The sequence below is a fragment of the Cygnus olor genome, chromosome 2 (assembly GCF_009769625.2).
Source record: "Cygnus olor isolate bCygOlo1 chromosome 2, bCygOlo1.pri.v2, whole genome shotgun sequence".
NCBI lineage: Eukaryota > Metazoa > Chordata > Aves > Anseriformes > Anatidae > Cygnus > Cygnus olor.
In genome coordinates this window covers 153,035,725-153,060,036 of record NC_049170.1, presented here as the reverse complement: position 1 = coordinate 153,060,036, position 24,312 = coordinate 153,035,725, and the positions used below count along the sequence as shown (strand labels likewise).

Genomic DNA, 24,312 nt, shown 5'->3' with positions numbered 1-24,312 from the left:
AAGAAGTGCTTACTAAGCATCAGTATAGCATCTACTGGGCCAGGACCCTGAGCTTTATCTCTCAAGCCTGGTCGACTAAAAATAATATGCTGCTCTCCTGAAGAAATAAAGCTTTGGAAGAAGCTTGTAGGACTGGGTTTTTGGGCTGGCACAAAGGATTTGCCAAGGCGTTTGAGTTTAGCATTTCCTTTGTCATCAAGGATATAGTCTGTTGACTTCACTGATTCTTTCCCCATTCATGTGTTCAGTTCCGATCTGGCAGTGGGAGCTGGAAGGCTCACATCCTTGTGCATTAAACAGGATGCATCGCCTAATTATTATTTTAATTAAATTTTGTGATTAAGTGGTCTGTAATTGTCTGTGGGCTCAGACTTTCCCAGATATTACTCAGAGCTGTGTTGACTGATCATCTGGTCAGGGCTGAGGTGGCAGTGCATTGATTAAATCTTGAAGGGGAAGTGGCACGCATCTCTACATGCACTTAAGCTCTGTGGAATTTTGTTATATTTGTTTTTGGTGAGCAATATGTACAAGTGTATCAAGTGCAAAGCTGGATAGGTAATAAATGTCGAGAAAGGATCTGCGGGGAGATACACACGTAATATATATTAATGATTCCTTGTTTAATTTCAGAAGAGAAAGAAATACCAGATTCCTGATAAATGTCCAAAGTAAGTACATAAAACAAAGAAATAAATATATGGTAGCAATGTAACTTCCCCTTGATGACTAATGCTGCAGAATTTTTAAAGCTAGGGAAGAAACAATTTTAGGGGTGATTAAACTGAAATCTCTGGTTCTCTGCCCTCTCAGAATAACCATCCATGCATTTCAAGTATTACTCCTTTAATAGGCTAAGGCATATTGATAAATAATAATAATAATTAAAAAAAAAAAAAAAAAAGCTTATTTTAACAAAGAATGGGCAGTCCGGAAGTCAAATGCTGTTTTTTCCAGCTCTGTGCGGCTTGGACTTAAAAGCTTGAATAGCACCCAGCAATAACAGGGTGGAGATGAAATCCACTTGGATAAAAAGTACAGAGCAATGCAACTTGACAGGCTGAGTCCTAAAGGGCAGCAGTCTTGGATGCAATAGTCTCTCTCATTTTGAATAATTGCTGTGCAACCTGAAATCCAACATTTATTGCTGAGTACAGGCGCATTTGCTGTCCCTGGTGACCCTCTATAAGCAAATGTGCAATACGATTTTATTACGAGAAGCGTTTCACACAAACTGTTTGCTTTACAGAATTAAATAAACGCAGACAAAGGACAGTCAATACGATTGTTTTGCCTTCTTGCATTTAAATGCTGTATCCTAGGCAGTTCAATAGCAGGCCAGGAGAGAGAACTGTTCTGTCTAAATGGGTTACCCAGAGGAATTCACCTTTGAGAAGAAGCTCACAAGAGCACCAAAACTAAGGGGTTACTCCTCTGTAGACCAGCAATACATTCAGATTTATGCCTTCATCTTAAGTAGTCAGATGTGATTGATGGCTTGCAGGGATTAGGTTGACTGGGGAAATCTGAGCCAAAAAAATTTGTTTCCAAACTGTAACGGCCAAGCAGTGGAGAAGCTTTGATTTTACTGCCAATGCAGCATTTGAATAGTGAAACCATATTTGTGGCTGTGGCTGAAAGAGCTTCTGGGAGACATTTTGAACCTGTGCCATGAATTTACGAGCCAGAAACATTTTTCAGTGCACAGAAAAAAAGGACATCTTGGACTAGCACTTGCCTCAGGAGGGATTGAGATTGGTCTTGCCTTTGGGCAGAGCCTGCACTGAGATAGGTAACTCTTCAGTGCAATTAGAGATAAAGGCATCTGTTGCATCCCTTGTCATGATGACAGCACATTGCACTTTTGTGGAGGGACATTAGGAGCCACTTAAAGTGCCAACTAGTGCCTTATTTGTTGTGCTAATGCATTCCTGCGCTGTTGATTCTCCCTGCTAGGACATCTCTAGACTAGGCAGAGGCAGAAAGCTTAATGTGTTCAGCCCTTTTTCTTCCTACCAGGGTTGTGAGCACAGCAGGGCTAAGACATCCCAAGGCATGGAGCAGGGGCTGTGCTCGTCTCCATAAAAAACTTGAGAACCCCATTCAGAGATACACACCCTAAACTCTAGAATCTTCTCCTTGTTCATATTCTGGTACACACTGATGTGGTTTCTCCCCTCCATGTTGCTTCATCGCTGTGCTCTTTGTACTATGATAAAGTTAAATCAAAGGGAGGAATTGTAAAATATATTTTGTATGTGATTGATAGCGTTGCATGAAAGCAAGAGTAAATTCTGAAATGTTGATTTGCTGTTCAAAGACCAGTGCTTGGGCTTTTTATGAGGCTTGAGCTGAGGAATATAAACCCTGGATGACAGGCACGGTGGGACTGGCTATTCAGACTATACCACTAGACTTTCCTATTACTCGAGGCGCAGCACGGAGTAGCAGAGAGAAGCCACCACTACTCAGCAAGAAGTTCTCGGTGGCTGCTTCACATTGTTTGGTGGTGCAGGGATGAGGTGTTCTGGGGGTCAAGCTCCTGTATGTGCCTGAGCTGAATCAAGGTATTCTGGTGGGTTTGTCCTCTGCACGGACCAGGATCAAGCCTCCAGCTCCAGGGAGCAGAATGGGCAGAGTGCAGGAGTGCACAGCCAAATGAAATGGAAGCTAACATGAAGCTGGTCAAGGGGAATATAAAAGGGCTTTTCTTTCAACAAGTTGGGTAGGTGGTGACCCAGACTTTCAGAAGAAAACGTTTGATAACTGATTGTGGTAGGAAGAAATTCCCCTGTTCACTCAAAAGCTCCTGGATCCTGCCAACTCAGTAATGTGCTGCTGGGACAGGTAGAAAGGGCTTCTTTCCAAAAATAAAGAGGCATTATGCAATAAGCTTAGTTATGTTAATAACTAAAAAACGGATGTACTACTTACTGTTAGCTTTCAAATCCAAGCAGGCAGTCATACTGATTGTTACGGATTTATTTTTTTTCCTCTTATACAGGGAAACGTGGGGAAGGGCAGGACTCAGTATTTATCATTCTACTTTTGATTCTATATTGCAGCATGATAATTGATGCCAGATCATGGCCCACGCTGCTAGAAGCTTTTGTGTTGACTTTGGACTTTGAACCAGGGCTGAGAAGCCACATCACGAATCATTCACAGGTCCCCCTGGTAGAGTAAGACCTTTACAGGGCCAGTTCTGGAGTTCTCAGTGAAAGGAATAAATCCGGATAAAAAGTGCCCATCTTTGGTCTGTTACTTCGTATTTTTCTGTCCTGGTTCTGATATAGGAGGTGTCCTACACATAATGCCCACCGTTGTAAATAGGAGAAATCTTAAAATTCATCCTGAATTTAAAAAAGGGGATTTATTTTTATTTATTTATTTATTTTTTGATAAATCTGCTGGTAGAAATCATTTGGAAGACTCATCTGGCTTCACTTGAACTTGGAGCAGGCTCAAGATACAGTCACAAGTCCAGCAGTGAAAAAATCTCTGTGTTTGTTGTCAGCTGCTAAATCCTTCCCCTGCACTCTGGGTTATTCACACCGCCTGCCTTTAGGCAGTTAATTGGGATGTCTCAATTGGGAGGCCAGTAACTGAGAAGGTGAGGGAGGGAGAAGCGGTGGGGCGAGCCTCTGCACTGGGGTTGCTCATGGAAAGAATTTAACTTTGAAATTACAAGTGTGAGTTGAACGTTTGAGATGAAGGAGAGTGTCCCAGCAGCAGGCTCACGTGCTGGCAATTCCTGGGGTGAGACCCACCGAGCGTGTCCACCTCTGCTCCCCTGCTTCCCAATCCATAGTGACTTGCATTAACCTCTGCAGCTCATTTTGTCCCAGAAAGTCTTTCAAATGCCTTTTTTTTCTCCTCATTCACTCTCCTTGCTTTTGAACAGATGGCATTGAAGGACTTTTACCTTTCCTCCCCCCCTCCATCCTTTTTTAGGCTCTCCATGCCTTTCCCAGCTCTCCTCCTGTCACGGACGATGCCCCTGACAGCTGACCTCTCAATCCTGTGCCAGCAAGCATTTTTCTTCTCCAGAAACCGATCTGGTACGAGGCTCCCTAACAACTAACCCCCTCCTGACCTCTCGCCCTGGGGTGCCTGCTCAGTCCTTCTGCAGGGGGCACGGGGACGGACGGACGGATGGACAGACAGACACCCACCCTGTGATGCTGCGGGTGGCAAGCATTCACCAGCACAGCAGCACGGGCTGGATAATAAGTGAAAAATCAGCCAAAGAGACAAAGTGTTCCCTTCTGCAGAGAGAGCCTGTTCTCACCTGGCGTCTTGGAGCTAATCACAGTGGCAGGAGCCATTGTTTATTTTCTCCCATCCTTGTCTTTCTTGTTTTATGGTAAATTAGAGCAGGCAGGCGCGCCATCCATCAGGCTGTAAATGCTGTGGGGTGTTTTGGCTTTGTGCTAAATAATTGTGCGTTTTATTGCTATTTACACATTCATTTTCCTAGGCAATAAAATGCAAACTGCAGGCCCCGATACTTTTCTTGTTTTCTGGATGTATCGAGACAGCCACACAGGCTTCAGCAGCAGCATGCAGCCTGCTGCCGTAAATTCACCGTTATTTGAACAGGTCTAACATTTATTTATAATTAATGTCAAAGACCTTACACAGTAATGCCAATTATTGATTTTTTATTTTTTTATTTAAAAAGAAAAATAAACGACTTTTTTTTTCCTTATTACTGCCATAGCAACCCAATCAAGTTAGTTAGAGTGGCTAATCTTCTCCAGGGTGGTGGGAGAAAAGGCTCTGAGAAACTGGTGGTAAAGTTATAAAGCAGCATGCAAACCCTTAACTCTAGGGTCCTTACAGATCGGGGATGTCGTGCTGGAGGAGCAGTAACTCAGACGAGCAGCTCTGATGGTGGGCATCAGTGGAGATGGCTGGGAGAGGGAAAGCTCTGCAGCAGGAGCTGTTACAGCCACTGCAAACCAAGCACGTGTGGAGGTGGCAGCGGGATTAAATGTCCCACTGCAGGGAATGTCCCAAACTCCAGCTGTGGGTTATTTAGCATTTTCTATGTTTGACTGCACAGGGGATTTTCTATCACAGGCTGAATGCAGTGCTTGCGTGCACTGCAAGGGGACGGAGCTGGGATGGAGAGGAGCCACACACACATGCACAAGGCTTTGTATTGGCACCAAAGAAGCCTTAAAATACATTTCCAGACTTCAAGCCGCCTTCCTGGTGTTAAGACACTGACCATACATTTGCAAAACTAATTCCCCTTGTTGGTAGCCCTTGCATGGCGTGTGCTTCCTTTTCAGTCCTACTGTGGCCCGTTACACCACCGAGTTTGCTGCAGGCGGCATCAGGCTTGGCAAAGAGCGCTGGGAACAGCAGCCAGCTCCATCCTAAACTGATTTCCCCCTGCCAGGGATGGATGCCTCACAAGTGCAAGGACCCAGCCGATCCAAACCCCTGGTGCTTTACGCATTGGAGGCTAGAAAGGTCTGCAGAGGACAAAGCAATATTTCCGTTGTTTCTCCAGCTCCTAATGATTTAATTTCAAACTCCTGGGCAGGGAAAGGAGAGGATCAGGTTGGTGGAGTGGTAGAGTTGGGAGCTGGGGATGGATGCTTTCTGCCTCAAGCACCGTGATGGTGGCAATAGGACGGATGCCCATGGATGCCCCCCCTGAGGCTTCAACCCCGTTTTTCTCCTGAGGGATTCCCCATCGGCTCCTGGGGGTGTTGAGAGGCCAAAACTGTGGAAACCAGCGAGGGGCAGGTGCTCAGCATCACTAGAAACTCAGCCCCCAACATCTTGGTTACACCAAATGACTGCAATGAGCACAGAGGCCAAAGTTACTTGTTTGACATCAAGCAGCTGAAAATGCTGCCCAGATTTTGTCACTTCAAGCCTGGTGTTTCCAGGGATTTGTTTATTACAGGTTTTGTTTGTTTTGTCTGGGACAAACAGGATTTTTTTTCTTTTTTTTGCTTGCTTATCAGGAAGACAGCTCTATTTTCATTCCTTACTTAGGTTGGCATTTCTGCAGTTATTAAGATATGTCCGGCCAATTTGAAGTAATGCACAACACCCGTCAGGTCACAGGCTTTGCAGATCAGGGGTAGGTACTGTAAAGATGGGACCACGCAGCAAATTGGCTGTTGGGGCTGCAGAAACAGAGGGGATGAACTTCTGTCTGCTGTGACAATGCCGAAGGTGGGATTTAACTCCCTGTTTTCTTTTAAAGCTGCTTCTGGAGGTTTTGGTTCTGCCTGTGCCGAGCAGGGGGAGACGGGAGCCGCATTTCACCCCAGGGATGCTTCGTAGCCCCAGCCCTGCTCTGCAGAGGGGGCACCTGCAATGGCAGACGTGGAGAGAAAGAGGGGTGATTTCCTTCTCCTTTCTTTCAGCCTTTGCTGTTTTTATTGTGGTTGGAGCTTGGTTTGGTTCAGAGCAGAACGGTGGACTGCGGGTAGGTCTGTGTGTACCTCGCACACTTCTTGCACGTCCCACATAAGGGTTAACTCCAGCTGTAAGCCCGCAGCAGGGCTATAAGCCCTCTCTCAGACCCTTCCTGCTCCCAGCTAATCCAGACAAATCCTCTTTCCTTGTGCCTTCTCCTCTTTCCTCCACAACCTCGGGGCAGGGGGGAACGTATGGAAACACGCTTTAACCATTTTTAACCACTTTGGTATCTGCATGAAAGCAAAATAGCCTCCCCCAGGTACAGCACAGCCCCTGATTTCACGGGGGAAAGGGGATGGGGCTACATATATGTGGCTGTGAGCAGACTGTGTGGTCCTCCCCATTTAGCTGCCTGCCTCAGGACTTTTCCTATAAATTCATATAAGCCCCCCAACTTTTCCTATAATTCCCAGCACATCGTGTCTCGTAAATGAGGCAAGGGGTCCCAGGCTAAAGCTGTTTCCCCGAGTGTCTGTAGCTGGAAGGAGGGAGATATTCCTGCTCCTCGTCCCCCTGGGGTGCAGCTTTAGCAATGGGTGGGTGCTCACACACAGCCCACGGCAATGCACAATGATGTTAAAAAAATTTGGGTTTCCTGGTTGGGTTTCCTAATGATTCAGGGCCAAAAGTTTGCCAGCATAGTGTTACATCCAATGGAGGGACTTGTTTCAACTCATTTCTGATCGTTACTAAAATGGGACTTTGGGGAAGATGTGGGAGTTGTTTTGTTGATTTTTTTTTTTTTAATTTTTTTTGCTATTGTCTAAGCTAGGAATGGTTCTGTACTGATAAAAAATTGCTTGGCGAGGCAGGAGAATGTCCTCTCCTGAGTGTTTTCCGAACAAGTTTAGACAAACATCTCATAAAATGGCTATATGTCAGTGGCTGGTGCCGCCTTTGCAGAGGAGGAAGCCTCCGAGCACCTCGCCCAGCTGAGCCTCCTACGTTTCTGTGACCACATGTCCAGAACCAAAGCCAAACGTCTCCGTGGCAGTCCTCCAGCAGTGCCAGCCACAAGCTGCACCTCTGTGTGGCTGTGAGGGCTAAAGCATCCTCCTCAGCTGCTTTTCTGGGTGGTAGCTCAGCGAGCAGAAATGAGTGCACGTATTTGTAAAACTCAGGCGAGATGATTTTGCCTTCGTATCCCGAGTGCTGTCACTGTGAGTCCTGGTGCCGCCTGGCTCCCACACTTGCCTCACCATTTCTCATACAGATCAGCGATGCACCAAATCCGCTGTGCATGTAAATCAGAGCAGGGTCGATGAAACTCAGGAGTACGAAGCGCAGGAGGAAGGAAGACGAGAATGATTTCCATCAGCTCCAAGTTTAGAAATATCTCTGACGCTGATCCCTGAAAGCACAGCTTTAAACAAACATCTGGGGGCAATCCCCCAGAGCACAGGACCCCCTGATGCTCGCTGGCTGGATGGGAACAGCCCAGCAGCAACAACTACCTTGTGCTAGATGAACCCCTCGTAGCCGTGTGTGATGATGATTTGGGTTGGGGACTCTTGACCCCTCTTGGAGCAACTTGCAAACAACGATGCCCTTGAGCTGATGCTGTCTCCTGCATAAAAAGCCATTGATGAGTTCTCCTCTAGGAACTTCAGCTGTATTTGCTTCCTTCTGGGTGCAGTCATTATTTTTCTGCATTTACTTTTTTTTTTTTTTTTTTTTTTTTGAGCGAGAGATGTTAAAAAAAGGAGAGATTAAAAACTCATCCCACCCTGTTTAAAACCAAGCCAAGCAGAACAGCGTATTTTCAAGAGTTCGTGGTATACAATTCCTGACAAATCCTTGAGACATTTTAATTAAAAGTGAAATGACTTTTCTTTTTCCTTTGCTTAACTGAGACCACACGAATAAAAATCCTGGAGCTCCCACTTGCAAAGCAAACTTTTTGACACGAATTGACGGCTCATTTAAAAGCAAACCCAAAGCCCCAGGCTGCTGCTGCCCGCAGTTGTTGGGACAGTTAGTTTTTAACACTGTGCCCATTAAAACTTGCCCAGAGCTCTAATGCTAGATCAAGAGGTGACATTTTTCTAAGCCCCGTTTTCAAAGCTACCATGAAACTTTTCATGGGGGTGAGAACGGGAGCCCTGGGACCTCACGTTCATTGCAGTAGTCTTTCCTGGCCTGAAACATCCATCCTTCAGGGAGATGAGGTAGCTTTTCCTTCTGTTGCAAGCTTTTATGTGTATTAGTAATATTTGTGTGAATTGCTAATCAGCTTCCATGTTGCAAGACAGGACCGATATTTATCTTCGGTTGACCCAGGAGAAAAAGATCTTTGTTTTCTGAGACACTAGGTTGTACCAAACGGGCAGATTTTGGAAATTGCTCCTGGGGAACAGTCAGCAGCAGGGAATCCCCCGTTGTCCTTCAATAATCAGCATCCCAAGGACAGAGCTGTTCCCTCTTCCACTCCTTGTTATTGATAAAAGAGTAAATCCAAGCCTGTGTTTCCAGCATCTGGCCTGCTACAGCTTTATTTCTAGGCAGGATGAGGTTGGCAGCACTGCACAGAGAGCAAAGCATTGATGCCATATATTGCAAGATGATATTGGTGACCATTTTCTTGTGCTAAAATTTCAGTTTTGCAGACTCAATGGGCTATAGTATGATACTGACTTAGAGTTCAAAATTTTAGTACTGAATAAACTAAATCTTCCTCTGCTAATTATTTCTGTATAGAGAAGTGATATTCTGAATTTCTCTTTGAACCAGGAAGCCCTTAAATATTTTGGGACTGCTGGCTGCCTTAGCACTCTCCCTTTTTATGTTTTAACCACCCAAGTAAGACAAATGGAAAAGATGCCATAGTTTTGTGCGCGCCTGTGTGTATTTCTCCAGCATTCAATTATCAGCATCCACATACTTCAGTATTAACATTTTTAATGCACTTCAGGATGCCCGGTCGAGCTGCTGCATGTGCAGCTCTGATGTATGCAAATCCATTTTGTATGCAGCTCTTGACATATTTTCATATTCAGGATTATGGGAAGCCTTTTCTGTGCCACTCTGATGTATGCTAATCTTTGTTTCTCTACAAACACTTGAAAAGTCTGGACAAAAAGACACAATTTCTTCTTCACTGAGATCCTGCAGTTTTCTATATCCCAGTTGCCACACAGTCCAGAGCAAAGCTTCCACCGATGGAGCATCGTAGGGCTGGATTCAAATTGCCTGCTTGGGGCAACTACTTCTGTCCATCAGGTATTAGGGACAAAAGGCAGCCTGAACCCTTCATTTCTTTCCGAACTGGAAAACTAACTTCACAGCTGGCCTGGGAAGATCCCCATGTGCACAGGGGCTGGATGATGTGTGGGCTGGGAGCAAGAGCACACAGTGCACGTGGATCCAAATAGGTCAAGTGCTCCTATTAAGGGTGTATAAATGACCAATCAATTAAAGTAGCTGCATAATGGCTTTGTAATTCTGGCTTGCAGCACAGGATATTAATTACTGCATGCGTTACTTATATCTATATGTTTTTTAATGTCTTATTGACTCCTTAGAAACTTCCTGTGACTGCCAATCTCTCAGAAGCCTGCACAGTAAATGGAAACCTGGAAGTATTGTTTTGTACATACCGTAGCTTGCATGGACTGCCAGGTCCAGACTGCACACAGGTGCTAAAAACCCTATGAATTTTATTGTGGGCAGGTCGACACCAGTGCCTTCATAGCACAGGAAAAACTAAGCTTCAATCCCACGTTTATGAAGGAGCCCCCTGTGGTGCTGTTAAACCTTCTCTAGAATGAATTCAGCATGTCTGATGAATAAATGTTTAATGCAGAGCCATATCTGTTGGTGTCATTGATTGTAAGAGAAAGGCTGTTAGTTGTGAACAGGAGTTAACAACCCTGCAGTGCCAACAACTGCTTGGTAGCGCTCCCAGGCAGGAATCCCAGGGAAGAGAGTTAGAGATGCTCCAATGGGCCTGGAAACGTTTCCTAGGTTTGGGGGATTATTGACAATACTTTTATCATTATTATCTACCCTTTTATCATTATTATCTATCTCTGGATTTAGAATTATAATGCCCTCAGGGTCCCTGCAGTGTGTTAATCACGTTCTTACCATCAGAAATCAAGGTGCCTCACAACATATTCCTTGCAGCGTCTTCCACATGAACAGCTGTATTTATAGTCACATTTCCTTTGGTTTTAATCAAGAAATAGACTGGTGACTATTTTGGGGCTGGATACTCGTAGACAAGCTAGCAAAACACCTGCTGTCAATGTGATTGAATTCTACCTTTAGTTTAAAGTGTCCTTTAATCTGAAATAATCCTATATCCTCTTCTGTAATCCTATAAAACTGAAACTAATGCATGTACAGGAATGCACTTCTACAATATTTTTAACTTGCCTCTATTTCTACTACTGCTGTTGCCACCGTTAATTTGTCCTTCTGTATTTGGATTACCTGAAAGTGTTCTTACTGTCTCTGGGAAACCAGGAAGATTTTAAAACATATATATATATATAGTCAGCCCAAAAGGAATTAAAACTAAAAAGAAGAGGTGAAATTTTCTTAACCCTTCTCCTATGAGTGAAATTAGAGCTTTTTCATTTTGTTCTTCTCAATGTTTTGCTTTCCTTTAATTGTTATAAACTACACATTTTCTAAAATAAGTTTTTTTGCAAGATGAAAACTAGAACTTTTTATTTCAAATGTTAAAGAGTCCTCTTTTTAAAAAAAAATTTACTGAAACAGAAAATGGAAAATTATTGTATCCTCAAAGTTATAGTTTTAGCAAACTGACACCCCCCTAAGAAAGAAAGAAAGGAGGAAAGGAAGGAAGGAAAGGAAGGAAGGGAGGGTGGGAGGGAAAGAGAAAGAAAGAAGGAAAGAAGAAAAGAAGGAAAGTAAAGAAAGAAAGAAGAAAGAAAGAAAAAGAGAAAGAAAAAGAGAAGGAAATTTCCCCCAAATTGTTCTTGAAAACTCCTTGCCAGATGCAGCTCTAGGATTGTCCTATCATGATCTGTTAAAGAGTTATGCTCAGTAGAAACATATGTGGATGCCCTGGAAATCCCTTCGATAGTTCTTGTTTTCCCAAGCAAAAGCTAGCAGAGCTTGATCCCAGACTAAATACCACCTAATGGCATGGGAAGGGTTTGAACATAGAGGTACTCTGTCACCATGGACTCTTTGCCATCAGAGGATGTCAAAGGTATCAAACAACAATTTTTAATGTACCCAGTCTTCTGTTCAGATGTTTTCAAGGACTGTTGGAAGTAGAGCAATTCACAGAGATACATACCATGTATGACTTTTAGTTTAGGATTTTCACAGGGGAGTTACTGTATTTGTTGCCCCAGCTTTCGGCTGTTGATGTGCCAGCTTATATAAAGACAACACAAAAGTCCCAGCCCAGCCCATCGGTGGGTATTGGCCCACCACAGAATAGCTCTCACAGTCCAGAAGGTTCATCCTATGAGTCTGTCCAGCGTTGCCAACTGCAGGATGAGGAAGGAGAAGGATATTTTAAAGTTTGTAGTGATATATTTACCTTTGAAAACATGAAATGTGTCTGTGGGGAAGGGGATTTCGAAAAATATGTAAGAAAATGAGGTACTACAAGGGAAGCAGAGTTGTTGTTTTTTTGAGTGTGTGTGAAAAGGAGGGCTCCTCATCCAAAAATCACTTTCTAGCAAGGCAGAGGGGCTGCGAAGGATGTTGCTACCTGCAGCATGTCTTTCCACTGCTGGTTTCCAGCACAGCCCTGGTGAGACCTGGCAGCCTCCAGCCTCTCTCTTGGCCTTAATCTCTGCTCGTCATAGCTTGGGAGGATGGCTCTTGCTCTGCTGCTCCTAGTTTCAAATGCTTGAACCAAGGGCTGAGCCAAGGCAATGGACCATGAACAGATGAGCAGTGGAGCTGCCCATAAGCTAGAGTTAATCGCCCGTCTCACTGGCCTCTCCCAGTTTATCCCATGATGAAGACACCCAGGGGCTGGTTTGCGAGGGGTGGCTGGTTCACGGGTTGCAGGCATGGCTGAGCGCTCCCCTGGCACCGTCACTGCCTGGAAGAGTTAAGAAGAGGCTTATGTGGGTGAGTTTTGGTACATTAGCAGTGGGATGTTTTACTGAGCCTGGCATGATATCAAGCCCGGCACTAGTAACAAAGGGCCATTATACAAACAGCAATTTGCTCACACTATAGCTCCCTCCAGAAATAAATTGATCACGGGTTTGTCTCCACAGTTGCAATCACCTCTGTGTTTCCCAACGATAACTGGGACCCAGGTGAATGTCAGCCTTACACAACTGGTGCCACCAGGGGAAAACCAGGCTCCACGCAGCCTTGCCCTTCACCCCAGACCACATCTCACTCCTCTCCCAAGGCTGAAGGTCAGATGCTCTGAGGAGGTGGCAGTAGGGCACGTGGTGTTTATCAGAAAGGTGACAGGTTGACGGGATCCTGGAATGAATTTGCAGCATCAGCATCTTTTGACCGGGATCAGCCAGGAGAGCAAACACTTAAACCCAGCAAGTTACTTTTTCCTGAGCCAATTTTCGTGTAAAGTCTGATGCAAGCTCCATTGATCAGAGAAAACTTTGCTTCACACCCAATTCTGGCTGCACCAGCTCCTCAGGAGCTGTCCTGTAGCCCAGCTCCTGAGATGACCTCTGCCACGGACATGGTAGATAGGTGAGGTCGGAGATTTTGTGCAGAGCAGAACATCTTTCATGGCATTTCTAGTCCCATTCAAAGCAAAAATTCCTGCTTGATTGAAGAGATGAGTAGGAATTGTAGCCCATGGAGGACAGCACAATAATCCTGCATATTAACACCACGTTTTTTTTTTCTAAAGAAAACACCCCTTGCAGGAAATAACACTTAGTGTGGGAGGGAGGGGGAAGCTCTCAGTGCTGCAAATGCTCCCACAACACCGGAGGACAAAACAACTTAATTCACAGAGGGAGGAGGCAGGGCTGGCAGCTCTCAGCACCCAAGGGTGCCGGCAGGCTCATGACACTTCCCAGGCCAGAGCCTCGAGCCCTTTCCTCAAGCATCACGGTAGAGATTCCACTTCCAGATGGCTCAGCAATGCGCCTGATAAGGGCTGCCAAGATAAAGATTTATTTTGAGGTAGCAGAACGCAACTTCCCCACCCAAGTTTTTGCTAATCCTTGACACATCTTGCACAAAAAGCTGTTTGCTTACTCTGACTGCACAGACCTGCTAGGTGTGTGGGCAGGGAAGGCTGTTTTGGAGCACCAGGGCGATCTCCTGCCTACCTGGCCAGCTTGAGCCTGCCAGCAGACCTGCTCACTGGTAAGACACGAGTCATGATATTTTTTTCAGATCTCTAGCACCTAAAATGCCATGCAGCTACGCTCTATAAACCACCTCCAGTTCTCCTCCTATTCACTGCGATGGATGAAACAACGCCCAAGAGCTGGCTCCAAATTCAAGAAACATGGAGGAGTTGCTGCCTTTGGATATGTTTAGAGCAACTTTTTCTCATGGCTTAAATATTCCTGAACATGTGGTTTTGTTTTTGTTTTTTGACCTTTTTTTTTTTTTTTTTCATTTTTATATAGGCCGTGTTGATATGATTAATTGGAGTTGCCTGAGGTGAGCATTTTACCAATCCAAGCAGTATACCACCGGGCTACTTCAGTACTGTCACCCTTTTTGACAGTGGTGGTCAAAGAGCTTTGTGCCTCACAGTGTGGTCAGAGATGGGGCAGATTGTTTTCTCACTGATTAAAAGGCAGGTGGGATTTGGAGCTGCTTTTCCATGTCTGTGGGCAGTCAGGACAGGAGAACCTCTGTCACCCCTGTGAGGAGGTAAAGAGGGACGGGCGAGAGCTACCAGTTAGCTCAGAGGAACAAAACACATTTTGATGTTAATTAAGTTACAGATGGAAAAGAGCAAATTCAGCGGTTCCTAAAATCATAGTGGTCTGTATTGGAAGGGACCCTTCAATATCATCTAGCCTACCCCCTGTGCCATGGGCAGGGACACCTCCCACCAGACCAGGTTTATTCAAGCCCCATCTGACCATACTTTGAATACCTCCAGGGATGGGGCATCCACAGCAATATTTTCCGGTGCCTCACCACCCTCATGGGTCACCTGGTGATTTCCAAAACTGCATCCTTTGGCTTTTGGTGTCCGGGAGGGATGGAGCTCACCTTCTCCTGCCAGTCCTGTGGGGCCAGCAGCATTTGTGAAGTCACACCGTGAAAAGGCTGAATCACAGAGGCAGGGGCACATGCCGTACCGGGGCACGTGCAGCATCCCCTTGTGTCTACAGACCTCCTCTGGACCTTGACTCCTCTTGAGTCCCATCGCCTGGAGTTGGGGGAGATGGACCAGAGGTCTTGCATGGGCTCCCAGCATTGTCTGTGTAAGGGAGGTTCCTGTTTCTGCCCTGTGTTTAACTGTGAAGGGTTGCCAGGCTCTCGTAATTGCACAATACATCTCACGTAGCAAAAGCCTTATGCTCAAAGGTCTTTGGCAAGGTGTCAGACCAATGAAGTGTTTCTTTCTAAATGTCAGCCAGCTCCTGGCAGTGGGAGGTAGCCAGTGATGAGCCAGGGCAGGGCAGACAAGCCTGTGGTTTGGAATAAAACAGTCCCATCCATTGTTCCTTTCCAGGACTTAACGCAGAACTGAGGCAGAAAATTGTGTGTATTTTTCCAGGGACGGGCTTTCTGCTGCCCCAAGGTGACGTCTTCTAAACTGTTCTGGGCCTCTGTGGGTGCAGCAAAGCAAGACTTAACCTTGCACCCTCGTGGTTCATCCTGGACCAGTGCTTAGAGACCAACGGTTGCCCAAGTAGTTACTCACGGGGAGTGTGTGTGGGAATAAGTCCCAAAACAGCAGGAAGGATGCTTGAGAAAATATAGCTTGTGTTGCCAAAAGGCTTTACAACAATACAGCTGTCAGTGGCTTGGCTGGGAAACTAATTTGTATTTGGGGTTTTTGCAGTGGGATGACTGTAGTTGTGCTTCTTAAAACGGGCATTTGCAGTTCTGCTGCTGCGACCTTTCTAGCACGAATTAAAATTGCAGCCAGTCCCGACTCCTTGATGTCTACATTCTCCAACCCTACAATGCACAAAGGGCTGGACGATGGCTCCTGACGGCTAGCTGCGGCAAGTCGCCATGTCCTTCGCCAGCCTCCTGCGGGGTGACGCACACCAGGGAGGGTGGGGATGTGGTTTCTGAGTGTAAAGCACTTTGGAACTTTGAACTATTCAAGCAGTGAGGCTGGAAATGCCTCTGCACAAGAATGTTGTTTCCTGTTGCCTTTGCGCTGGTCTGACCACCAGGCTACATCTGGAAAACGTTGGTGGCATCAAAGTAGGGAAGTTTGTTTTACACCTGGGTATTAATGTGGGTTAGGGACCAGAAGGCTGGAGCCTGAACTGTAGGCATCTAATGCAGGCTAGCAAAGATCTCATCAAAGTGGTGCCGGTAGAAGGGAATTCTGCTAGCAAACAGGTATCAAAAGGGGTCACATTCAACCATAGACAACTTGGGGAGATGAGAAGTACAGTGATTTTTTTTCTCATTTTTGTAATGATTATTTTTGTTATGCTTTTCCATTTAAGACCCATCATTTAAAAAAAAATCGGGAAATGAAGCATTCTGTTAATATTGAAATATTCTTTTCTGACACACTTACAAAGACATATTTCTAAAGGTTTGTTTCATTTCTGCAATAATTTCAAAATAACATTGGCAAATAACTTGCATATTTAGAAACAAATAAAAGTCACCTAGAAATGATTTTATTGTAATCAACACGAAGCACGTAAATTTGGCCTCAGCAAAATAATCACTTGCGTGGCTCAGATTATTTTCTGTCATTCATTCCTGAATGATATTTTCTTCAAGATCTGTATTTCCAGTGAAATTACCTTTGGCCTGTGGCCAATGTGATTTGACACACAGTAATTCACACTGCTGCTCTCACTCGGCACCATTGGGGGGAAATCGGACTGGATCCAGCAAATGAAGGGCGTCAAGGCTGGGGCAGCTCCGTGCCCAGGTCCTGCCAGTAGACATGCTTGGCACGTATTCCCAGATGATGCTCACAGGGCAAGCATACAAATATATACACCACATATATACATGCGTACATAGCCAGCCACATACGTCATGGAAAGACACATGATCTTGTGCCATCCCCAAATGATCTCCCCTTGCACCCCATACCGTGTCCCATGCCACCAGGCAGCAAGCCCCCAAAGATGCTCTGGTGTTGACCCATCTGGGTGGGTTTCACACCTGGGCACTGGGGCTGAGGCTTTCCTGGTTCAGCCCCGGGGCCCAGACAGGGTGTCCCCTCTTCTGAGTCCACACTTCATGTTCTCACCTGCCCTTGTGCCCCTCTCCTCCTTTGGGCTTAAGGAAACGGAGCTCTGATGGGCTGATGGCTCCTGGGATGGGCCTGGGAGCAGCAGGGCAGGGTATTTACTGTTGGGGCATCCCCACTTGCCATTGTCTCTTTGTGCTCCCCTTTGGGTGCACAGACAAGCTTTTTCACGTAACCTAACAAGTACAGTGAGAATACGTTGCGTTTGTAGGTGGAGTTGTCAAAAAAAATCTCCTGAAGGTGTTATGAATTTTTTTGTATTATCCCATTGAACTGATGTGGTTTTATCCTTGTCTGCTAATGCCCAGCTGGCAAGCAACCAGGGACATTCTTCAGGTTTTGAGTTTGCAATGGAAAGAAGATCTACCCTGAGAGGGGAAAAAAAACCAGTTATTTCTGTTCCTCTCTAAAATATGAGAAAACAATGAACGCAATCAATTGCAATGGATTGATCACAGTATATTTTATTTCAGCTCATAAAGCCTAGACAAAAGACTAAGCTCTGCTCTCCTTTACGACTCTGTAATCACACTGGCACCACTCTTGCACTTTGGTCCCACCATGGAGGAACATGCCCCGCTGTGTTCTTGCCTGGGAAATGAAGTTTTGCATTTTGGTATTGGAAGTTTGCAGCAGAACTAAGTTATCCCGGCATGTCCGAGGGTGTTGTGCATGAGGGCAAGGGTAAATGTAGGAAGGGGGAGGAGGTGGGAAGGTAACAAGAGAAATCCAGACTGCAGATAAGACCTTAAGCACCCAGTTGCTTAAGGTAGCTTATCCTGCTGCCCACAGACAGGCCAGCCACATGCATGCTGCTGTTCAGCCCTGTTTAGCTCCCAGGGGACGGCAGCTGGACTGAGGGCTGGGCATGTAATTTAAACCTCCGCACCTTTGGTTCCCAGAAATTGTTTCTGGGTCTGCTGCCAAAACGTCCTGTTTGTAGATGTGTCGATGCCAAGGTCATGGTGAGTTATGTTGACAAAGACTGTGGCTGCTTGCACGCTGCTTCTTTGCAATGATTTAAATTAACTAGTGCAAATAGGATCATGAAACAAAACACGTTCCCAAAGGCTGAGCCTGGCAGGCACCAGCCCCGTGCGATGTCTCACGCTGGCAGCAAACACGGGGCTGCTGCTTCGGCATCGTCCTGCCCTTCGTTCTTCTAGCACGGCAGTGTGGAGCCTGCAAAACCTCTTTATTAAGGATTTATGAATACCCACAAGCAGAGGGGGCCATAGGACGGTGCTTGGTCTCAGATGCAGCAGAGGAGGCCTCAGCTCAAGGAAGGAAGAAAGAAAATCCTGATCTTGGACCTAACTCGTGTTTTAAGGAAGGAAAAAAATGGGCTTGGTCCAAGTCACAGCGAAGTCGATGAAAGCATTTTCCATTCATTTCAGCATGCCTTTTCCTCAGGCCCTAAATCATATTTATAGTCCCCAGAGCCCTTCTGCCAGGATATATTTATATATATATTTTTTCTATTGTGAGTACCCATAAGAAACATGAGCGTTCAGGAAACCGGAATGAGCGAGAATTAAAATAGAGTATGCAGTGTGGAAAAGGGCCATGGGAGTTCTTCTGGTTTCGCACCTTCCCCTCGTGCTATAAAAGGTGGCATGATTAGGAGTTTGGAGACACTGCAGTCCACTGTCTAAACACCGTTTTTTTTTTTTTTTTCCTTTTTTTTCCCCCCAAATTCTAAACATAAGTTTAACCTAAACTCAGTTAAAAAAAAAAATAAAAAAATCTGTTGAAATGGGTGTTTACTTTGGAGGCTGTAAGTGTGGTCTTTTATGAACAATACCCCATTTTATAGGCTTTTCCAAGAAAGGCTGGATAATCCCCCTCTCTCCTCCACTTAAAAATAATAGAAGAACAGGAACTGTGTTTACAAACAGTGACTTGGCTCGGCAGTAACAGCAGTAGGGGGTCGCCCCGCCAGCATCACAGCTTTTGAATTATCTGGCCCATAAATGGAGAATCAATCTGCCTCTGGGACTTGGCCCAGTGCTGGGGGGTTTAGAGGCCGTGTTTTTGTTTAGACTAGCAACTACATCCATACCAGTAAAACGAACGACTTTGGGACTGCTCGCTGGCACAGAGGCCAGTTGGTGTGGACAGGGATGTTAAAACCCCATGCTTACTCTCCAAGGCATGGTGGCAGCATCCCCCATGCCTGTTGGGTTGTGATTCCCAAATTGTACCCAGGGAGATCTCTGTTTACCCCAAAACTCACCACGGGTCCCTTGAAAACATCCTTATCGGAGCCAGGCATGCAGGATTGCCGCAGCGTAATTCACTGCCCAAGCAGCCCGGGTTAATAAAGCCTTTTGTTATCTGCCCTGACCCACTTGTCAACCCTCGAGCTCCTGTAGATGCATTCGTAAGGGGCAGGCTTCAAATAAATCCCAAGGCATTTAGCAAGCAGCAACTGACAGGACGGCACAGCCTGCCCATCACGGGCTGCATGGGGGAAACTCGGAGCAGAGGCTCGCCACCATGATCTGAGGCTCCTGCTTTCTGGTTTGGCTTCATGGGACTCAGTTAATATTTAACCACCGCCTCTAAAAAACAGTCCTGTCTATCTCCAAGCAACCATCTCCAACCCTTGGGACAAGTACCATGGCCTTGGGCAGCTCCTTGAAGCTCTCCAAGAGAAAAAGTGGCAGCAAAGCCCAGCCCAGCCCCGTGGCCACATCTCCTGGGTTTGGGCGAGCCTTGGCTCTGGGGCTAAAACAGGAGGGATCCTGCAGGGAGCAGTTTAAAATGGGAAGTTTTGACAGGTAACAGTTGCAGTTTTGCTCTTTCTTTTCTGGCCAGAAGCCTGAAGCTGAGTGAGTGAGACATCGTTTGCCAGGCTTCTGCTTTTTCACAAGCTGCACTTATTCTGACACAGATGCTTCTCTGATGTTTTCTTCTTCATTTTTATTTTCTCATCAAAAGAATGTTATTTAAGCAATGGCACTTTGGGGGCTTTTTGCAAACATCCAAAGTTTTAAAAAAACCACAAGACATTTTCTTCCCATGAAACAATGGCATTGTGGGAGGAAGGGATCCGGCTTTTGGCTTTTAGAGACTTGTTGCTTATTTAAATCTCTGCTCTGGGCCCCTCCGCATCCCCCCTCTGCCTGGCTGGGATCTCAGGGGAACCTCTGAGATCAAAACCTGGCTGTACCTAACCTGCCTTGGCAGCGAGGGAAAATAGCAATAACCCATGCAAAACAAAGGCCATTTATCCTTTAACTTGTCCCGTCTGTCCCAGGTCGTATGAGCTGTTCTTGCTTGGCTCTCTCCAAATCACAAGTCCAGCCCCAATCCTTTAAAAATGAAGCTGGCTGGGGGAGGAAGAGAAAGGAACCGATTCCTCTTCCTCTCGGTCCTGCTCCTCCCTCCTCTGCCCACACTTTTTGTTCACCTGGTTCGCCGTACGAATACTTTGCATACCTAGTGGCTATCAAGGTCAGTTTAAGGGAATAAGGTGATTCATTGCCATTCAAGCGACTGCGAGCTGTAATTCAAATAAGGCCAGAGAGCTGCGGCTAACTCGATACAAAGGGACTCAATGTCCACAGGTCGATGCTCTGCCCTTTTGGAAATTTCAGCCTGCAACTTGTCAGTATGCAAACAGGGCAGCAGAAGTCACTGCTGGCCCTGCGTCCAGGGCTCAGAAGTTTTGGGATGGGCAGCGGAAAGCACGGAAACTAGGTTGGGAGCGATGCCTTTCTGACATTTATTTTTCTTTCTTTTTACGTGTGTGTGTGTGTGTCTGCAGGCTGCAAACTGCTCTCTGTGGCTTAAATGGACATCAAAGCACGTCTCTCTGCTGGAACGGACGTCCCCGACTGGTCTGATCCTTGGTGAACTAACTTCAATGAAAGAGAAAAAGAAGAGCCATCCTCTGCTTTCTGTGATTTGGTTCCTTTAATTTATGGCTCGCTCCCACACAGAAAAGCTAAATTTTCATGCTGACATTGCTCCTCTCTAAATCTTCCGGAACGTGGAAGGACAAGGATCTGTCTTCGCTGAAGCCTCAGTGGGAGAGACTTGCCAGCACTGTGAAAAGGGGAAGGGAAATACCCAACTTTGCCTTTTTTCAGCCTATTTGGGGAAAACCAAGCTTCCCCCCCCCCATGGACGGAGGTATCGGTGGGTCCATCCTGAGCCCCAGGCGGTGACTGGCTGTGTCACCAGCTCCCCGTCCCTGTTGCCTTAGCTTCGGCCCACCTTGTGCTCCACCAGCGCACAGGGATGGGTACCGTAAGGAAGAGGAACGTGAAGGTGTTCACGTTGGCCTTCGTGCTCATCACCGTAACGTCGTTTCTGCTGAACTACAAGCACCAGGTGACCACGAACACCTGGGATCCTAAACATATCATCACGCAGTTTTCCGAGCACGTCCGGAAACTCATCAAGTACCCCAGGAGGCCGTGCAGCTGTAACACGTGCATTTCGGAGCTGGGACATTCCCTCTGGTTCGACCAGAGGTTTAATTCAACTATGCAACCTTTCCTGACCTCACAAAATGCCTTGATCCCAGAAGACAGCTACAGGTGGTGGCTGGTAAGTGGAAGGCATGTGCGCGTGTGCGGGCCTGGATGCGGCCTGGTGTCAGCACGGCGGGTATGGTGCCAGGCTTCCAGGGATGCTGAGCAGATAGCAAAGATAGCATTTTCCTGCCAAAAATGTGTGCAATCCCAGCTGACGAGGCAGGCAGAGGTGGGACAGAGTGGGTGTTCTTGCTGTTGTTTAGCTTGCAGGCACTCATCGCGCACCTTCAATAGCTCCAAGTTGGAAAAATCCCTGGCAGAGGTAGGGATTTGCACATCACGGCATTGCCTTCTCCTCCCTTTTAGAAACAGAATTCGTAACGTGGATTATTGTGCTTCAGGTGGTTAAAAAGGGCTTCTGCCATCTGTCAAGGCAGCAAAGAAAACTTCTTGGGGAGTGTGTAATTCACCTGGGGCTCTCCCGACTGTGAGACATGTAAATAATTACCAGGATTAATCAGAAAGTGATTCATTCCTTGTGTACGAGCATTGGCTGTGCTGTGGGCAGTGACGTAAAGCAGGTCTGCAAAGCACACAGGTGGCAGTGGGTCACGGGGAGGCAGCAGCACAAAAAAAGCACGAAAGGGGAGAAGGAGCATCCTGATATTTTGCCTAATTGAAGCCCCTTTTATGCTTTCTTGAAACAAGATGTTGCATTAAATGAATTTGCTGGCCCCGTCTGCCCAGCTGCTGAAGCATAGATTCTGGCGGCAGCATCCCACTAAAATCGTGGTTTTGTTATGAGGTGCTTTCCCCCTTGTTTCAGATAGTTTAAATAGTTTAAATAGTTTAAATAGTTTCACATGTCTTTCTTTGAACATGCAACTTGGGCTCCTGTGCCACAGCCTTTAACGTGGAGTTTGGGGACGTGGGGACACCCCTCCAGGAGGAACTCTTGCTCACATGGGGAGGACTCAGGTCTCAGAGGAGGCATCAGGTGCTGCAGGAACAGGGCTGGATCTGATATTTATCATTTCACACTCCCTCAGCTCTTGCATTTCCTCATGAAAAAAAGATGCTAGTGAACTCCAGTGTCTAACTAAATAATATCCTAATTTTAGGACAATATCCACCTTTTTGCTATTAGCCTCACATATTCCAGCTGTTGCATCCTTTCACCTGGCTTTTGGCCACGACTGCTATTTTCAGTCGCTTGTGGTTATCCTTGCTGCCCCCACATGCCCTTCCTTAGGTCCTCACATTTCTCATCTGGGCTATGCCAGAGCCATGAAGAGGGAAGGTGGCAAGCTCAAGTTCGGCACTCAGATCCCAATTTGATTTTAAACAGGTTTGAGTTTTGAATGCATTCTCTCTTTAAAAAAAAAAAAAAAAAAGTTTTAAAAAAGGAAGAAAAATGGGACTTTCAGTACAGAAGTCTGAATTTCTGGTTCTCCTTCTTGTGGTGAAACTGAAAAAAAAAACACAACCACAAATATCTAACATCAACTCAACCTGAAACAGGTTTTTGGAGAGGAGGGTTCTTTCTTTTTCAGCTAAATGAAAAATTAGAGACCTTCAGGACAGCCAAAAGTGGTTTGTTTGTTTGTTTGTTTGTTTCCCTATATAAAGGCTGCCATTAATTTTCAAGGCTGTCTAACCCTATTTTTAGCGTTTTCATTCATTTTTTAAATTCGGTTCAAGTTCAAAGGGAATACACTACTTCAGAACAGAAAATCAAAGCAGCGTTTTCTTAGGTGGGAAAAGTAAATCTTAGAAGATTTCTAAAATTCAGCCAGAACACATGAAATATTTTGGTGCCCCCCTAAAACTGCATTGCTTATGGTAAGTTAGCCACTAATGAAAATACTTGCCCTCGTCTAGATTAGATGGTGAAAGAGCCCTGTCTCCTCTAGCAGATCATTGTGGGTAAACCAAGGCATGACATGGCCTCAGCTCCTCATTGCAACCAATCCGGGTGACCCTTTCTGAGACAGTCAGAGTCATTTGTACAGCTGGTAATTCCCAGGTACATCCCTTTTTGACATTCTTTTTTAGTCTCCTCTTCAACGTGGTTCAGAGATTTCTGTCAGTCTTAAAACAGTGCTCGTGGCCATGTTTTACTGCCGCTTGCTTTGCTAACTCAGTAATTTGTGATTTTTTACTACATTTGTACTCAAAAGATGAGGCATGAGGAGATCTGAAAATGCTAATTGTTGTTTAAGCTTCATTTTGGCTTGTGGGACTGACTCCAGACAGCGTGATGGATTCGTTATGCTGTAACTGAGATGAGGGTGACTGGGGCTATGTATTATGAGGCTGTGACGTTGGAGTCATGGCAAGACCCACATAATATGGACCACATACACGCAGGGCCCTTGCTGGAGAACTTGGTCTACCAAGCTCAGTCTGCTCTCCCGTCTCATTAACCCTCTTGCTGTATTTGTAAATAGGAATTATTCAGCCAAGTGGTCCCTTAACGTCAGGATCCCTTCACTTCTAGAAAAGCCATGGCTGATTTCAGAGCCCAATGACAGGTATTTGAGATGAAGTGACTTTTGGGACCAAAGGACCGGGTGGTTTCACTTGCTTGCAACTCTTTGCATGCCTGCCTGGCTGATTCATGGTGCATTTGGAGAATATATGGCCAGCTGGGTGGGATATGGCCTTTTGGGGGGAAATCTTCCTGGTGCTTCGAACGTCAAAAAAATCTACGTGGTTGTGCCTGTGTTCACAGAAACAAGGGGACTCTTGGCAGGGCTGTTACTGCTTTTTGTTTGCTTAAATCTACACAGCTGATAAACTCTACCTTGATTAATTCAGTCAGGTTACGAACAGAGGCCCAAATTCTCCTCCTAGGTATACCCCTGCAGATGCTCTGTGATTTTTGTATCTTAAAGTGGAATTGGAAGTGATCTGCAATTAAAATGGCAGATTGTAACTGGCTTGTTAGAAATTATCTCCTTTCTTCCTTCTGTCTTTCCTTCCATCCGTCCTTCCGTCTTTCCTCTTTCTCTCCTCTCTTTGTCT

The 24,312-nt window shown here is 45.8% G+C and overlaps 2 protein-coding genes across 7 annotated transcripts in view; one reads left to right on the top strand and one right to left on the bottom strand.

The window, feature by feature from the left end:
* Positions 1-24,312, top strand: part of ST3GAL1 (ST3 beta-galactoside alpha-2,3-sialyltransferase 1) — a 76,442-nt gene that overhangs the window by 29,605 nt on the left and 22,525 nt on the right. For 2 of the 6 annotated variants that reach the window (XM_040547279.1, XM_040547283.1), the window contains exon 2: positions 20,571-21,358. In XM_040547279.1, the coding sequence (XP_040403213.1) occupies positions 21,047-21,358 (312 nt within the window). In that variant the 5' untranslated portion in view covers positions 20,571-21,046. Of the gene's footprint in view, positions 1-633; positions 672-6,023; positions 6,107-14,804; positions 14,823-20,065; positions 20,258-20,570; positions 21,359-24,312 lie in introns of those variants that run through there. The other 4 variants (XM_040547280.1, XM_040547282.1, XM_040547284.1 and 1 more) reach the window with 4 other exon arrangements.
* LOC121064958 lies at positions 11,339-15,071 on the bottom strand. Its single transcript, XM_040547285.1, has 3 exons — positions 14,549-15,071; positions 12,146-12,484; positions 11,339-11,918 (listed from the first exon to the last, which is right to left on the bottom strand). Exons 1-3 carry the CDS (start codon positions 14,894-14,896, stop codon positions 11,889-11,891), a joined length of 717 nt encoding a protein of 238 aa, XP_040403219.1. The 5' UTR covers positions 14,897-15,071; the 3' UTR covers positions 11,339-11,888.